Source organism: Stylophora pistillata, chromosome 9 (genome assembly GCF_964205215.1).
Source record: "Stylophora pistillata chromosome 9, jaStyPist1.2, whole genome shotgun sequence".
NCBI classification, from domain to species: Eukaryota; Metazoa; Cnidaria; class Anthozoa; order Scleractinia; family Pocilloporidae; genus Stylophora; species Stylophora pistillata.
In genome coordinates, this window is record NC_142527.1 from 20,917,297 (window position 1) to 20,935,876 (window position 18,580).

Here is an 18,580-nt window from a genome sequence, read left to right on the forward strand (position 1 = left end):
GATGCTGCCAATGTTATTGCTAGTGCTAATGCTTCTGTGACTGCATTTGCATCAGTCCTTGCTGGTGGTCTTGTAAATGCTACTATAAGACTACTATTTACTGCTACTACTGTTCCTTAAAGGTTACTGACAAATTACCTTTATCTTCCTTCATTAGTTTTACGGAATCAGGGTTGACAATCAATGGACCAAGGTTGCCCTTCTTTACGGCCTTTTTCAAAGGAGCTACTGCTGTGTCATCTGACACTTTCTGGTTGAATAGCAGCTTAAATTCAGCAACAATACTTCCAGGCCTAGATCCAAAAAGGTGCAATAGAATGTGTCAATAATTATTACGAGCAACAAAGCGCCTTGTTAAATTACCGACATCACTTTCAACCTTACCTACCTGAATGCTATAATTTTTACTCCAATAAAGCTTATGACACCAGAATACTGTTTCTTTACCTGTGATTTCCAATAAAAAGATCTGAGATGAGAACTTGCATTTAGCCAATCAACAATTATAATGTCCTATTTTGATATTGCGGTGTAACAGTATTTCTTTTTGTTTATTTTATTTTTCGGAAAATGATATTGGGATTATTCCATTTTCTCTCAAGCCAGGTAGGACCGAGAAAAAAAGATAAAAAAAAAAAAATAAAAGAAATAAGGTGGGAAAGAATAGAAAAGAAAAACCCTGACATAATGGATCACGAATTCGGATACAGTAGGCTGGGATTAGAGAACTTAATGGAAACCTATCGGGAACATGCCGAAATTGCTTAAGGTAAGGAAGTGAATTACAAAATCGTATAAAAAAAAAAAGACGCACAGCACTTCTGATCAATTGGTCAATTCTCACCTCAGTTTCAATGACGGAGGCTAATTCGTTAAATGCCGAACTAGTCATATCCTTTAGGTGTTCATTCCATATCTTCTCTATACGCATTTCAACTACAAACACTGAAAGGCAAGTCAAGTGTGCTATATAGTCTTGCAACTTGAAGCATAAGACAAAAAAAAGGCAAAAACAAAACAAAACAAAGCATAAAATACAGCTAAAAACACAGCCAAACCAAAAAAAAAAAAAAAAGCCAGCGAAAGCAACTAAAACGAAATATCGAAATTGTTCGTATCGGATAGAAAAGAAAAGATGTCAAATCTAAGACAGAAGCGAGGGATTATAGAATTAAAGTTGTTCAGTGAATGATCCCCATTAGTTACATAAAAATGTAACTCAAAATATGCACACAAACGTGTACGTACCCGTTTCCTGGTTTTCTGACGTTGTTGGCGGAGATGTAGTTATAGCCCTAGGACGGGCCTCAGTTGGGGGCATGTCTCTGACCACTGAAGACGACACGACGGAATCTTTAACTGCAGATATTGTGCGTATTGGGTGTAATGTACTGGATTCTGTGATTAAAAATGAATTAATAATGAAAAATAATAATAATTCTGTTAATGTAAAAACGATGACGTTGATATCGACAATGATGTTGGCAAGATTCAATATCATTTGTAATGATAGTAAATAATGGTAATAGAACTGAAAGGAGAACAAGGGGCTAGGCAATCGGGCGATTGATTTTAAATTATATATGAACACAACTGCCTCTGATTTTTTCGAAAGGAAGTCGTATTACTAATTTTATTTCACCAAAACAAACTGCGAAAATATCAGGAATGAAAAAAAAAAAAATAAATTGTAGGAGCACGTAACCTAGTGAGCTTAGGTTCAACTTTCTTAGAGAACTATTACTACTAATACTACTACTACTACTACTACTACTACTACTACTACTACTACTACTACTACCAATAATAATAATGATAATAATAGTAATAATAATAATAAATAAGTTCAATAAACATATATTGTTCAAGATATCCAACAGTTCCAACGCAAAGAATCTGAAGCCAGAAAGACTGACAAATGTCATGAGACGTAATGCTCGAATTACAAAGTAGGGTATAAAAATTTTAATTGTACATGTATGTCCGACTTGGACTATCCGATTACAAGTGTTTGTAATCGGGTCAGTGGAATCGAGTAGTATGTACTTGAACCACTAAATAAGCCTTAAATAAGGACGAGAAATGGTTTTTAGGTCGACAAAATTATAAGATTCCCCTCACATTTTGAGTACGAATTCCAAAAGTGGGAGCTTCTCCAAAGGTACAATATCATGAAGCATGATCATGCCGGCCGCACACCCCATTCAGAGGGCAGTTATGTTCTCAGAGCAAGTGCTACCTCCACCGCCATGTCTTTCAAAGTGTATAGTATAGTTTAGCTAGCTTACTACCACTACTTACCACCACCACCACCACCACTACTACTACTACTACTACTACTACTACTACTACTACTACTACTACTACTACTACTACTACTACTACTACTACTACTAATACTACTACTACTAATACTACTACTACTACTGCTACTACTACTACTACTACTACTACTGCTACTACTACTACTACTACTACTACTACTACTACTACTACTGCTGCTACTGCTATTACTACTACTACTACTACTACTACTACTAATACTACTACTACTACTACTACTACTACTGCTACTACTACTACTACTACTACTGCTGCTACTGCTACTACTACTACTACTACTACTACTGCTACTACTACTACTACTGCTACTACTACTACTACTACTACTACTACTACTGCTACTGCTACTACTACTACTACTACTACTACTACTGCTACTACTACTACTACTACTACTGCTACTACTACTACTACTACTACTGCTACTACTACTACTACTACTACTAATACTACTACTACTACTGCTACTACTTCTACTACTACTACTACTACTACTACTACTTCTACTAATATACTACTACTACTGCTACTACTACTACTACTACTACTACTACTACTACTGCTACTACTACTACTACTACTACTACTACTACTACTACTACTACTACCAATAATGATAATGATAATAATAGTAATAATAATAATAAATAAGTTCAATAAACTGCGTCATAATAATAATTTATTTCGTATAGAGCGCTGTTTACAATGACAGATCAACAGCGCTTTACAATTAATGTACTAACCCAACCATCCCACCCTAGGGGAGGACATCCATCACACAGTAATGTCGTGCGTGGGAAATTAACGTATCCTATCTCTAACCCTGCAGGAGACGGGACCTCCATTTATTCGTCCCTGCTGCTGCTGCTGCCACTACTACTACTAATTTTGTCTTGATGGGATTAATACCTTTGCAGTTCTTTCCATCTCCGGTGAGCCCCAAGGGACATGGACCACAGCTAATTATTTCATTGTTTTTGACGCAAGTCACATTAGGGTAACAAGAATCCTCGGTACAGTTCTCTATCTTAATATCGCAGTTTGGACCGCTAAAGCCAGCGAAGCAGTTACACGTGTAGTTATTTACTAAGTCAATACAGGTCCCTAAGAAAAACAACAGAGCAAACTGAGTCAAAATAATTCAATACGGGCCTAGCTATCATGATCACCAGATCTGAGTGAGTGTACGATCTTCTGCAAGCTGTAGAAATCAAATCATTCTGATTTTTTTGTTTGTTTCTGCAGTAAATCAATCAAACGGAGAATTAGGTCACCCTGTATTAGAAGGTTAAGTTAACCTATTTTGCCCCATGGTTATTTAGGTTGCTTCATAATAAATACTAGCCACCATTTTTTAGGTATAACTTCAATGCCTATGTAGCTTAAAAGAATGACATAAAATTGCATACCATTTGCACAGGGGGATGTGAGGCAATCATCTATGTTCTCATCGCAATTTACACCACTGAATCCGGTTGGGCAGATACAGGTAAAGCTGTTGATGTTGTCCACACATGTGCCTAAAAAGGTGGACTCATAATAGTCGGCATAATCAACAATGAGCATGCTCCATCCCTCTCCCTCCCCCCTTCATCGATGATTACTCCTTTTTTGATGATAATTCACGCTTACATCTTCTTTGTGTATACGATTAGTTTCTAAACATTGACGCCCAATCATCACATACACACGTGTATTTGTTGACGTGATCGACGTATGCTCCTACGCGTGAAGAGAAAAAGAAAGTTACCTACTCCTAAATCACTGATAAATAAATACTTCTCTTGTGCAAGTGATCTTGTAAATGGGGAAGAAAACTGGTTTCTTAACAGGAAATACCATAGTGTCATGTATCAGCATGAAGTATTACTATTTTTTTATAACAGGAAGGATACTGAGGTAAATGAATAAATTGCTAACTCACCGAATGCGCAGGGAGATGACTCACATTCATCGACATTAATAGTACAATTAAGTCCACTATATCCAGGATCACAAGTACATCTATATGTACCCACGTAGTCCGTGCAATTTCCTGCGGGATAATGACATTTTAAGATAAGCACAAGTTAGGGCCTCTTACTGGTCCGGAGGCACAATAGTCAGAGTCAGAGAAGATTAAGTGATGGTCATCTGCGTACCCGTAAAAAATGCGTGCGAGTCCACTATACAGTTTACCTTGTTTAGGTTTGCAGTATCCATTCCTTCCTTGGAAGGGGGAATTAAAGTTGTTTCGTTTCATCGTTTCATCATTTTCTTGGTTGCCATAGTCATGCGTTTTTGAAAACTATTAGTCTTGTCTGATAATGGCCTCCAGCCTCTTCTCTCAGTTATCGTCTCCATCCACAAATTTACGCTTTTAGCAAGTCACATAAATCGATAGCTCCCTCAGGTAACATGGAAATAGGATTCATTTTCTTTCCTTTGAACTATAATCCTTCACAGACGGAAATTTTCCCTGATTTTTTCCTTGGAAGGAATTTATTTTTCCCTGACTTCTTGATGACCTTTGGCAACCATAATTTACCGAATTTTTAACTTCCCATTGTCTGTTGGTGGTAGTTCAGGGTTGCTTGTTGTTGTTACATTGACAATTTGGTTCTTGCCAGGCCCTCCCAAAACGATTTAAGCCATTTGGTTTCATGCTATATGATAATTTTGACACAATGGAGACATAATTTAGCCTATTGTGTGAGGAATATTTAAAAAAAAACCCTCAGTGTGTCAAAAGAAATTTAGATTTGAAAAGCGATCATTTTTCAACTAGCAGAGTACTGACCATTTACGCAAGGAGAAGAACTACAGTCATCATAATTGGTGTCACAGTCCCGACCAACATATCCAGGGTCACAATCACATTCGTACGTATTCACTCTATCGATACAGCGACCTAATAAGGAGAAATTAATACATAGAAATGTACATTTGTTAATTTTAATTCATACGAAGAATTTGAGAGAAACTTTTCCCACGGTCGCATCGGAGGTGGCACATCGACCAAAAATCAATATCCCAGTATTTAGGGTACAGCTACCTTACGGTGAACTTGGAAATGTAGTATAATTTTATTGCCCAGAACCGCCTAACCTTAGTAATAAAATAACCTACAAAAGGCGTCATAAACCCTCGACCGGAGGTAAATGACTTTAGGTCATGTTAAGAGCAAAAGAATGCAGGCCTAAGTTTAATTGATACATCTCTATAGGAGGGATTGAGAAATGGCTTAAGTCTAAAACAGGTGCACTTCTTTCAATTTCAGGCTTGTGTTGCGTTTTTGTAAATCACATAATTTTATATCTAAACACCACATTTTTTGTACAGCAAATTCGCAATAAACATTTTCCCAATAGGATATAACTAAAAAATCATTTTAAAAGTGTAAATCGTAATCATTTAATACAATGAGTTTCGTGACAATCGAAACACTGTGTGCGGTAAGTCAGAAATTATTACGAATATCAGTAGTTGGGGCCATATTTCGATGAGGAAACCAATTTGGCAAGCTTACCTTGCTGTGAATATGGTGACTTTAGAATTAATTGTTGCTTTCAAATAAATTTTTTTGAGAAAAAACGACATCCGTTCCCTTTTTGCTTTTCTTCTCAGCTTCTATCGTTCTTTACAGTCAGGTAACTTTTCCCCTTTAGATTGAACAAATCATGATTTCCTTTTCTTTCCAAATTTTCTTTTCATGGTGGCCTTTATTTCTGTCAAACTTTTTGAGAAGAAGGGCATTGGTCGCCTTACCTCGAAAGCACGGAAAGGACCGGCACTCGTCAATGTTGGTCTCGCATTTTTCAGCAGTAAATCCTGGCAAGCAATCACATGCATAAAACCCTGATCCTCTCGGATAATTTGGGTGGGGCACACAGGTTCCGTTATTCTTACACTGGCAAGCAACCAAAGACACGTTAATGTTAGCATAAGATGTAGCTTGACAAGCGTCTGCTGCTTTGAGAAAAAACTGAGTCAAGGCGTCATTGGTGGCTTTCCATGTTAAAACATTGTCGACGATTGACGCCTCGGTTGGGCTTCCTTGTGAAAGTGAAAGGGTAACAGGCATATCTTCTGGGTCTGCAACATCAATGGACAGTTTGAGGGTTTCTCCAGATACCACGAAGTAGTCAGAGGTTGGCGAAAACTTGGGTGGCAGGTTTACTAAAATTGTCAAAGCATCATAATTTATTAGAAATACTTCGACAAATAATTCAATAATTTATGGACCTTAGACGCGAAATGAGCAAACTAAGGCTCTTTTATATTTACAATTATAATTATCTCAATTTAGGCGCAAACGTTTAAATACAAGCCCCATAAAGCGAAAATTGATTTTCAATAAAACATCATATCTCAAAACGTGTAGAACATCGTTAAGCTCACCTTGACGCTTCGTCCAAGTGGATGTGCTTATTTCAGGAACGCACTGGTTACACCAGTCTAAAGGGTTGGTCTCATTAGGAGCGAAGCAGTAGCCATTTATCATGCAAGAGTTTCCCTGTAATGTAGGAGGGTGTAAGTACCAAAAGATTCACTTACCAATTTATTTCCGCAGACGTAAATACAAAATATTGCGACTTAGCACTTTCTTTGGTTTATGATGCCTTTGTTTTGTTGCGGTTTATGTTAACCTCTTTTTAGTCTTTTGATTTTCGTGTTTACATAATTTTTAAATATATTTCTTAGTCAGCTTGCTTCCCGTTATATGTTATTTCTATGTTTGTTTGTTTTTGTCTCTAACTACTGGCCCTTGCAAGACCTTTAATGAAGTAATATGATTTCTTATTTAAAGTGCCCCTGAGACGAACATTGACCATTTTATTTTGGCCTAAATTGTTTACACAATGTTGAATTGGGTCAGGTTAAGACCATTTTTGCCATTAAAAACTCAAAACAAACCTTCGATGACCAATTTTTACCGCTTCAAAGTCGTTCAAAAATCGTCCGCCATTGCTGAAAACATGTTCCTGCCGAGCCCGCAAAAACGTCATCATGGCGTCAAAGGCTCAACAAACTTATGCTTTGCTTTGTCACAACTCTCTTTGTTCGCTGCACAGAGAATCACACATATTACTTTTTTGAGAACTGTTTCGTTGCCAGTCGGGAAATGTCGACTTTTTCAGACTATGAATTGTCCCAGAAATCGTCTGAAGCTTCTGTGGATAGTTTTGCGCCGACAAACGATGAATTTTTGCCATGCGAATAAAGATAGACACAGAACGGCACGGACTCCCCATGTGGCTTTTGTGGTCGCATCGCTTTATCGCCTTCGAACTGTATTTTTGCTTGTCGTAAGGGTTTTTCCTTTTTTGTAAGAAATGATCGGGTGATTAGTAAAAATAGTTTTCGGCAATGGCTAATGGTGTATGCGAAGGCGGATATTGGGAGTTTGTGAAGCCATTTCTAAGCCATCAATGTGTTTTCCCCGATGCATTTGGTCAATGATCTCATTAACCGTTTCCTACTATCGGTGCTTTGAGAGGTTTGAACTGAACTCTGTTGTTGAGTTGCACTTTGGCTTCTTTTGTTTTTTCTGTCTTATTCATGATGACTATTGTTGTGTTGCTTCCGTGAGGTTTAAAGCAGGGTTTGTTTCAACTCTTTTAGAGCCGTGACCTCATTGCGTTCCAAAGTATTTTTTGGCTTAGATGCAGTCTGCAAGTAACGTTATGAGCATTTTGCAAGTAGTTCTAAAGGGCGACAGAAGACTCAACCGGTGGCATTCAGTTTGATATGAAACAGAAGTGGTTCTTTGTTTTGTCCGTGAACGGTGTAACGGAGGCGCATTCGTCTTGCGAATAAATCTCGCAAAAGTTGGCCTGATTTTAAATTCGTTTGTCACGGGCGTTGGGATGAATTTGAGACCCGATAGCACGCTGACTTGGCTGTCAGATGGTTGATAGTTTGACAGGTTTTTAAAGAAATTTTCATTTTCTCGGTTTTTGGGCTGCAAGCCTACATTTTAGAATGTTTTTACGCTCTGTGTCTTAAGCTGTTTGTTCTGCTTTCGCTGATATTAAAACCAGCTTTTTTTAGAATCAGACCACACGTATATTTTTCATCTCTTTTGTATAAAAGTGAGCTCTTTGAGGTCAGAAATCTCAATCCTCAATTCGGCTATTTTATCATTCTTATTTACAGTGTTTACCGAGTACTTTCCTTTGTGTAAGGTATTCTGCCAGAGAGTTGTTAAAGATGGATATTGATCAGCTCATATGTAAAGGTGACGAAATCCGTGGAGGTTCGTAGACTTCGCTTTCCGGCGTCGAGATCGCACTGAGGACGGTTTTTCTTGTCCCTTCTCTTCTTGAACGGCAGGCACTGAACCCGACAGAATTCTTCGCCAAGATCCTTCAAGGTACACAGATCTCTCGAAACAGTCCTCCGAGAAGTGTTCGGAGTAGATCACAAATATTTCTGTAGGATTGAAGTTTACTCGGCGAGGTCGCACAAATCGCATCCGTTTTTCCCGCTCTGATCTATTTGCGGAGAAATACCTGCAGCATGGTCTGTACGATTACTTCAGCTTTGAATTACATATCGATGCCCAGTATTTTTTGCTTAGTTTTTGTAAGAATAGAGTAAAGCACTCTGTTATGTTTGCTTGACATTTTGCCATTTCGCGTTGAGCCTTTGACGTCACTTCCTCTGAGTCCTGCGATCAACTTCCGGAACATGATCTAATAATGGTGGACGCGAAATCGTGAATTTAACGGCCCGAAAAAAGACAATTCTGGTGCTCGGTCTAAACTGAAATTTGGCAGAGGAGATGAAGGAGACACACTGAATACGAAAATGGAAAAAAATGATGTAGGAAAATTTTGATCTCAGGGTCACTTTAAGTTATCCATCCTTGTGTCATCAAAGTCCATAATAGTTAACGTTAGATAAAGTATACTTGCCTTGAATAAACATCCGGATGAAATATTGCAGCTTATGCAAGCTGAATCAAATGATATGAACGTGAGATTTTCTTGACTTTTGTGTTCACCATCGTTGGACACAGATATTATCAATCCCGAGGCAGCTGTTCCTTCGTCGGTTTCGGAGAAATAGCCTCGCGTGACTTGTGACTCGGGTAAATAGCACTCTACAAGCACTAAGTCAGTTATTACGCCGGGGAAACTTAGCTCTGTACCATCTGGTTTCCAAGAGCTATTTATGACCTATATTTATCGATATGTCAATACATTAATGAGACCGACAAATAGAACACCCGTAGCAAAACATTATATCAACAAGACAAAACAAAGCGGTGAGAATACGAAAAAAGCATGCTCTGAAATGTGATAAAAAGCCGGAGCGATTAAGGGCAAATTTAAGTGCTTAATTATTGGTCTTGGACACTGCTTCCATTGACACAAAGAGCCTACTACTCAAAAAAAAAAAAAAAAAGAAAAAAAAAAAAAGAAACAAGGCAAGAGTTTACTGAATCAAGGAAACATTCAGCTTGATAGAAGAACCATCTCAGCCCACGACTGCTATAATTTAGTAGAAATCTGAGATTGAGCTCTAATTTCACCGTATATTTACCTTTTTTCATTTATTTCTTTAACGATAATATCTGACCTTGAATTCGTTTATATGACAGGTCAGGTTTGTTGAATTCCTGAAATCGACGCCAAAGACAGTCACCTTCTTGCATGATCGTTTACGCCTGTCGCACAAACCGTCCTCTTGCAACCTAGAAAACAATCACATTTATTGAAAATCTTAAGGACATGCATCACCCTTATCCAAAAGCTGGGATGGTTTTTCTTTTTTTTTTTTTTTTTTTTGCCGCATTTTCTTAACTTAGCTACAGACACTGATTGATTGATAGATGTGAGGAATATGAATAGAATGGATGTACCCACCTTGTTTTTACCTTTTTTTTTTAGCAGAATAAGCCTATCCATCTTCCACGGTGGCTCTCAAGGGCCATCCACCTACAAAAATTTTCATGACTTTATCACGCGATAAGTTTTGCTAAGTCCATTCACTCAAAAAGTTTGCAATCAACATTATCGCGCAATAGAACAACTTATCGCGCGATAGAACAACTTATCGCGCGATAGAGCACTGTATCGCGCGATAGAACAACTTATCGCGCGATAGAACAACTTATCGCACGATAGAACAACTTATCGCACGACAGAACAACTTATCGCGCGATAGAACAACTTATCCCGCAATAGATAATATTATCGCGCGATAATTTTATTACTCGCTCCCATGGCCCCACGACCATTAGCACGTGGTCACATCCATAGCAAGATGGCGGACCAAGTCTCGAAGGTGAGTAATTGTCCAAGAAATAAAGACTTTTATTCTTGATTTTTTGATCAAGAGACGGTAATCTTTGGGTTAAATGAAATTATATTTCTATGCTTTCTACGCCTTACATTCATAAACAATCTTTCACCTTTAGGCCTCACGGAACAGAGTACGCACTTGAGTTAAGGAAAATTTCAAACATGCGCAGATGACGTCCCTTGTTTACTTCTCCCCTCTACGCTTTTAAAACTTCACCGTTGAATATCTTATCAAAACACAAAGTCTCTGGTAGTTTAATACTTAAACCGCGAAGACTGCAACGGAGTTAAGGATTCTACCGTTTTAATTTTTTTCATTTCATCAACTTAGTTGTAGAGATGCTATTTTTTTGTACTGTTTTGTCATTCACTGCGCGTGGTGTTTATTATTTGGAATTTTGAAACGAACAAGTTCAAGAATTGACATTGTAGTTTCAAGGAAAATTGAGGTTTGGAGTCCACTGTTGTTCCTATGAAAGTTATTTTCATGTTTTTGACGCGCGCTCGACATGTCATTCCCTTCCTGTACAAAATGATTCACTTATTGTGTACAAGAACACCTATGCACAAGTCCTATATTTATCACATTAAAAGTTACCTACTGCTAATTATATGTTAAATTATACATGTGCAACAGTGTAATGATATAATCTACATGTAGTTAAAATTAATATTACATTTATTATGGTCTTAAACTGCTGTAGTGAAGTGACAGCATTTCCGTGTTTTTTTTTTTAATATTCTACTAAGCTACAGTCTTGCATGACAATTTACAACACAAATTATTGAATATGCAGTGTGGTCTAAAAGGAATCAGTGTATTGGTCGATCCTCCACATTCAAAGCGCCCAAAAGAAATAAGCATTGATTTAACAATCGATATTAGTTAAACAGCATCAATAGTACCGACGAGTACCCGAGAAGTGATTGATAAACTGCTCTTGGTTCCTGTTCACGAATAAACCGGAGTTCACTCTCGATCTCAGGTGGGCGATATTGAATGTAAGCTAATTGACCCATTACCACCATCACCCCCAAGATAGGGTCAAGATAACCTAATTTATAATCTTACCTCGAGCATCGCGCGCTTGCTTTACTCAGCTCAGTCGATATATTTCATTCCTCCATGACATCTCGAGCGCGCGTCAAAAACATGAAAATAACTTTCATAGGAACAACAGTGGACTCCAAACCTCAATTTTCCTTGAAACTACAATGCCAATTCTTGAACTTGTTCGTTTCGAAATTCCAAATAATAAACACCACGCGCAGTGAATGACAAAACAGTACGAAAAAATAGCATTTCTACCACTAAGTCGATGAAAAGAAAAACATTAAAAGAATAGAATCCTTAACTCCGTTGCAGTCTTCGCGATTTAAGTATTAAACTACCAGAGACTTTGTGTTTTGATAAGATATTCAACGGTAAAGTTTTAAAAGCGTAGAGAGGAGAAGTAAACACAACAAGGGACGTCATCTGCCCTTGTCTGAAATTTTCCTTAGCTCACGTGCGTACGCTGTTCCGTGAGGCCTAAAGGTGAAAGATTGTTTATGAATATAAGGCGTAGAAAGCATAGAGATATAATTTCATTTAACCCAAAGATTACCGTCTCTTGCTCAAAAATCAAGAATAAAAGTCTTTATTTCTTGGACAATTACTCACCTTCGAAACTTGGTCCGCCATCTTGCTAGGGATGTGACCACGTGCTAATGGTCATGGGGCCATGGGAGCTAGAAATAAAATAATCGCGCGATAGTATTATCTATAGCGGGATAAGTTGTTCTATCGAGTGATAAGTTGTTCTATCGCGCGATAAGTTGTTCTATCGGGCGATAAGTTGTTCTATCGCGCGATCCAGTATTCTATCGCGCGATGCAGTGTTCTATCGCGCGATGCAGTGTTCTATCGCGCGATGCAGTGTTCTATCGCGCGATCCAGTATTCTATCGCGCGATGCAGTGTTCTATCGCGCGATAAGTTGTTCTATCGCGCGATAATGCTAATTGCAAATTTTTTGAGTGAATGGACTTAGCAAAACTTATCGCGCGATAAAGTCATGAAAATTTTTGTAGGTGGATGGCCCTTGAGAGCCACCGCAATCTTCCCTTCCCCATTCCCATTCCGTTTTCGAAAAACAGGAAAGTATCGAGAAGAGTATCAGGTGGCAAAAAATATGGGTTTGGATTAAGACAGAAGTGTGCGCAGCGTTCTACCTGTAAATTTCAGGTTTCTGATAAATGGACATCGAACAGTCAGAAGCTGTGTAGTCTTTGTAACAAACACATGAGCCATTGACACATTTTCCATTGAATGTACAATCATTTGGACATAGCAGCTCCGCCACCTGTTTAACAAATGCTTCAGCAACAGGATCTATTTCACGACTTCCGTTAGCAAGTATGGATAGATATTTGGCTCCTAGTACTCCACACTGTTCGACTAACAATGACACACTGCCACTTGCAAAGGAGAAGTCTCCAGTGAGCTTTTAGAAAAGCAGAGAGAGAAAAACAACGATAAAACATACTACATATAAAAAAAACAAAAACAAAAACAAAAAAACTATGCAAGTAAATAGATGCGCATTGAACACAGAACGACAAAACTATACTAAAAAGAGTGATAATAGCGAAGAACTTCACGGTCTCTTAATCAATGCCCTCCTTAGTTGATTAGCTAAGAATAAGGACGTTCGAGGGCTCACGTCTCTAATTAGGAACTATCTCCGTTCATTATTAGCTTTGCTTTCTTATCATAATAACTTAGAGCTATTAGGTAACTATCAGGAAACATGTTTATTCAATAGAATCGCTGATTTTTTAAGTAGAAAACTTGTGAAATATTAAACTTTTTAACGTGTCCTTGTTGAAATCTGTGTATTGTATTGTATTGCTTATTTTGCTATTTTTTTTTTTTTAATTTATAATACATCAGTAGAAATGAAAGGAATTACATATACTTTGATATAATATAACTGAAGATTTAACATGTTGCGAGGAAACCCGTAGGGAAGCCATATTTTACAGAAGTGAGGTATCAGTGTTTTGGCGTGAGTTAGGAACAAAGTATATTAGGTTAAAAAGGAAGAACACACAAACAAACATATAAAACAACGACAACAATAGCACTCAAAGAAACATATACTTAAGCAGCTTAAGAAAATACAAGTAGATAAACAATAAGGTAATAAGAGGGGATTCAATTAAGGAGTAATGTTCGCATTTTAGACTTGAAAGTGTGTCAACATTTTGGATTTCTATATTTAGAGAATTAAAAAATTTAGGCTCTTGGAAACATAACGAAAACTGTTTGATATTTGCTCTGCAATGTGATATGCAAAAAGAAGTACATTTTCTGGCGTAATAGCAATGATTGCAACTCGACAACGAGAATATTCTTTTGAGAGCTTCAGGAAGACGGCCTATCTTGAACATAATCATAATCAGTTTCCTATCTGAAATCGATATATATTGTATAGATTTAGAATTTTCAACGGCTTGAATATAGGTTTAATATGAGTGTTAAAATTACTTCTTGATATAATTCGTACCTCCTTTTTCTGGAGTGGGGCAATACGTTTCAAGTTGGATGGATAGGGGGAGCCCCATACCGTAATGCAATAAATTAAGTAAAGATAAACAAGACTGTTGTACAATGTACATGAAGCTGAAGTAGGTAGGCGGAGACTAGCTTTATAGATTCTACCAATGGATTTCGAAACTTTCCTAGCGATGTTAGCAATGTGCAGTTTCCATAACAAGTTTTTGTCGAGAATGCCACCTAAAAACGTACACTCCTAACTCGATCAATAGTACATTAGTTAATTTCTAGTTTAAAGTTAAGAGTTCCCTTTTCTGTCTAAGTTTGAAAACCATGATATTTGATTTTATGATATTTATCGAAAGCTTATTAGCTCGGCATCAGTCTGTTACGTTAAGTAATTCTTCATTCAAGGTTAACTCGATAAAATTCACATTTTTATGAGAGAAAAAGATGTTTGTATCATCAGCAAAAAGAATGAAGTCTAACACATGTGAGACATCATACTTGTCATTGATGTAAATTAGAAAGAGCAGAGGACCAAGAATGGAGCCCTGGGGTACACCACACTTGATATTTGAATAAGTGCCTCCCGGTTAGCTCAATTGGTTAGAGCGCCGGATTGTGTTGTGCGGGAGGTCGAGGGTTCGAGCCCCTGCCGGACCAATACTCATGGTCTTGAAATAAGTGAGGAGAATTTTCTACCTTTCTATAATCAAGAAATGGATAGATATTCTAGTCTTCTCGGATAAGGACGAATAAACCGTAGGCCCCGTCTCCTGCAGGGTTAGGGGTAGAAGACGTTAGTTTCCCACGCACGGGATCACTGTGTGGTGGATGTGCTCCCTTGGGTGGGATGGGTCGGTTTTGGCCCTGAAAAGCCCCTCTGGGGAGTGGCCAATTAACCTATGTATGTATGTATGAATGGGATGAGTTAAGTAAAGAATTTTGTATTGTATTGTATTGGATGAGTTAAGTCCATTAAACTGAAAAAAATGTTGTCTATTGTTTAGATAGTCTTCAAGCCAGTTAAATGCAACACCACGGAAACCATATTGACGAAGCTCATCAGGTAGGTAAAATTTGGTGGTTAATCGTGTGAAAGGCTATAGATTAATCAATATATATACCCATTGTTATCCAAATTAATTATCGGATAGTGTTTCATACTTACTCAAAGAGTCAATAATACGATTGTAAAGCCGCATTAGCTGTGAAATTGATAGTTTCTGTAAAATGTATTTTCTTTTCTTTTTATCTACGCCTTCTATTATAATTTATTGGAGTTCTCCATAGAAATAGATTGAATTCCCGATACACAGATTGTGGTGATTTCCTAAAAATCAGCGCTTCCACGATTTTTCTTCTTCCGGAAAGCATTCGCTAGGAAATGGAGTAACCTAAACAGAATTAGAATAGACAACGTAGCTGTTATCATAATAATGAATAGACAGCGTAGTTGTTATCATAATAATGAATGCTACCCATTTCCAGAAAGCAAATTTTCGGCTATCAATTCCTTTAAGTACCATAAACTCGTTTACAGTTGCTGACTCACCTCAACATCTAACGAACAAGTATTAACTAGCTGCTGAACATTGACGCCGACCTTTGCACAAAGCTTTCCAAGCTCTGTATCGGATATTCTCGTAGCACAATAACGCGTAGCGTTTTCCTTTGAAACTTGTTTGTTGGCTACTGATCTCTTCAACCGAGGATGTAAATGAAGTGTTCGCTTGTAGACTTGTATATCTTCATCAGTGATATCATCCCAGAAATGTATATCTCTTTTATATCTGTCACATAAGCTAGAAGGTGAGGGTTGAGGCCTTAGTGTGGCCATATTATTGTTTTTCACAAGTGTGGGGAAAGCAGCTTCGAAAACACTTTGGCAGGAAGGCGGGGGACCTTTTCCCTCTTCCTCTTTTCGGCATAAACATGCTGAGGAATATATCACTTCCTTATCTTGAACATCTACAGGTAGCGTATCAAAGTAGCTTCTACCGACCTCTAGCCTGAAAAATGAGAGTAAAATGCCTTCAGAAGGTGTTAAAAAAGTCCTAAAATTTACGACGGAGTCTTCATAAGCAGCTGAAATTTGTATGTGACTTGCGGTAGTAACTTGGTAGAACAAGTCATCAAGGACTATCAAAATCCAAAAAGAAAACCAACTTCACTTTAGAAGTCATAAGCTTTGAAATCTGGAAAAAAAAGTGCTGACGCAGTATTTTTTAAGTGATAAAATTCTAAACATCCCTTAAGCTCCTCTTAAATTTGCCTCTTCATGGGCAAAACCAAAGCTGATATTAGGAGCTTTTAGATTATTAACAAGTACGAACTTTACAAAGCGTGTTTGATGTTTTAATGCAGAAACGGATCGAAGTAAGTTCATCATCAAACCTCGCTGCAGAAAACACGTGCAGTGACAAAGTAGGCACCTTGGTTACCAATATTTGCTTTAATATAGAAAGGAAGTGTTCGTTTTTAAGAAGCCATATATGCTGATCGGATACTGGGCACTTTATGGGCGCGGAGCAAAAATGACACCTAACAAGCTTTCAATTGTGCGAGCCAAGATAAACCAGAGATGGGAAGAGGCAACTTCTACAATAAATCTGCATTACTGCCATATATGATTATAAAATTGGAAAATTAAAATAATTTAGTAGACCGATGTTTATTGAGATTCTCTTTTCATACCTTTCTTTGAAACCTGCGTCAGTTATATATTTGTTGTAAGGTCCAGGGTACATGCACAGTCCTCTTTCTTGGTTTGTGTCAACTGCTCTCGGCGTCTGGATGACAATATCAAGTCCATAGTAATTTCTTCTTATTACTACTTTTGCACCCGACGGAAACAGTACCTTTATAAAATTAGAGAAAGTCAAAAATGTAACTGCATACTTTGAACTACGTAGGGGAAAGTAAAACATACCAATCCGACGATCTGACATTTTGTAGTCACGATCAAAAGTCACTTTTAATTTTATTTGTTTTTGGCTTTGAAATCCATTGAACATTTTTTGAAAAAAAAAAAGAGATGATCTTTCCCGAGGCTCAATCATGTACTTACCTCATATTTGCCATTTACTCCGGGTATAACCCTTTTTATGGATATCCCTGGTGATAAGCATTTCTTGCTACGTATTTTTACGGTAATGGGCGTTGTCTTGTCCCGAGTCATACGATCGTTACAACAGCTGAACTCAATTACGTCATTGTGATCCCTGAGGACTGCACCACAGTTGCAACTAATTCTTCCTGCTCCATTGTGTCCACCTTTTGGAAATGGCTTATTGTCACAAGCCCATTGCCGTGTTTGAACCTATAGATATAACAACAGGACACAATTGCCAATCTTTCCATCAACTCCAAGAGATACAAGCAAACAAAAGCCTGTGGTTTAAATTGATAGTATACTAATTAAGCTGGACCTGTACCTTGTTTGACTGTGTTTGTGTTTCGTATGTCATATAAATATATGCAAAAGTTGAAATAAAAGAAAACCTTTCACTATTGTTTAACCAAAATAGAATTTGATGAGCGCCTACAGGAAAAATTATCTTTTCTCTGTTTTCATTTTCCATAAAGCTCTTTTGCGATTGTTTCGATTCTAAGGTTATGCCGTAAGGTTCATTTTGAAACTAGAGGCCAAAATACAAGCTCCATGCCCAGTAAAACCACAAATTCTTACCTCAAAGTTTCTCTCCATGTTCTTGTAAAGAATAAAGTCACCGAGACCCATGAAATGGAAATATCTAGCATGTGAGGAAAAGTTGTTCCTTTTCTTAGTTCATCAACGTAGCGTGATGACTCTGTATGCTTTAAAAGTGACTCATACTCCATCGTTCACTCTCCCTCGATTACACTGGGACTAGGTTACTCATCAAACTTGAAAGGGACTGGTTTCCCCAGCCTTCCCCGTTACACATATTTTTGTTCTCGGAGTCCTCAGTGCAAATTTTCCATCAGGTTTAAGGGGGATGAAGGAATACTTATTTTAGCGATTCAAGTCCTAGAATACTAAAAGCTAATAAATTGTAAGAAACAATTACTTTCTTGCACCAATCAATTAAATTCACAAATAGTTTTACCAGTCTTGGTGAAAAAAAAAACCTATGTTCACACGTAGCAATTTGATTAAAAAAAGAAGATGAAGAAGGATGTTCTAATTGTTGTTACAAACCCATTAGTTCCAAGAGCAGTTATATGAGGATCTGTGATTGAGGTACAAGTCTGTATGTTATCTCCCTTTGGCTTCAGGACAGTGACCTGAAAGAGAGTTGTTGAAAAAATGAAATGATCATTAGATACAAGGCAGGTATGTATCAAGACCTTAGAATAGAGGTTTTCCACAACAGCCATGTTGGATGGCAGGAACAATGAAAATATTTTGCATAAGAAAG

The 18,580-nt window shown here is 37.6% G+C and overlaps 1 protein-coding gene across 1 annotated transcript in view; it reads right to left on the reverse strand.

Annotated features, from left to right (window-relative positions):
* LOC111341902 (von Willebrand factor D and EGF domain-containing protein) overlaps positions 1 to 18,580 on the reverse strand; it is a 29,084-nt gene that overhangs the window by 1,338 nt on the left and 9,166 nt on the right. The window contains exons 6-23 of the mRNA XM_088733501.1: positions 18,361 to 18,446; positions 17,869 to 17,932; positions 17,248 to 17,499; positions 16,875 to 17,038; positions 15,733 to 16,189; positions 12,848 to 13,119; positions 9,910 to 10,024; positions 9,243 to 9,506; positions 6,724 to 6,838; positions 6,091 to 6,501; positions 5,123 to 5,233; positions 4,268 to 4,378; positions 3,753 to 3,863; positions 3,253 to 3,447; positions 1,249 to 1,398; positions 845 to 945; positions 389 to 447; positions 139 to 293 (exon numbers count right to left, since the gene is read on the reverse strand). Of these exons, the coding sequence (XP_088589627.1) occupies positions 139 to 293; positions 389 to 447; positions 845 to 945; positions 1,249 to 1,398; positions 3,253 to 3,447; positions 3,753 to 3,863; positions 4,268 to 4,378; positions 5,123 to 5,233; positions 6,091 to 6,501; positions 6,724 to 6,838; positions 9,243 to 9,506; positions 9,910 to 10,024; positions 12,848 to 13,119; positions 15,733 to 16,189; positions 16,875 to 17,038; positions 17,248 to 17,499; positions 17,869 to 17,932; positions 18,361 to 18,446 (3,193 nt within the window). The remainder of the gene's footprint in view (positions 1 to 138; positions 294 to 388; positions 448 to 844; positions 946 to 1,248; positions 1,399 to 3,252; positions 3,448 to 3,752; positions 3,864 to 4,267; positions 4,379 to 5,122; positions 5,234 to 6,090; positions 6,502 to 6,723; positions 6,839 to 9,242; positions 9,507 to 9,909; positions 10,025 to 12,847; positions 13,120 to 15,732; positions 16,190 to 16,874; positions 17,039 to 17,247; positions 17,500 to 17,868; positions 17,933 to 18,360; positions 18,447 to 18,580) is intronic.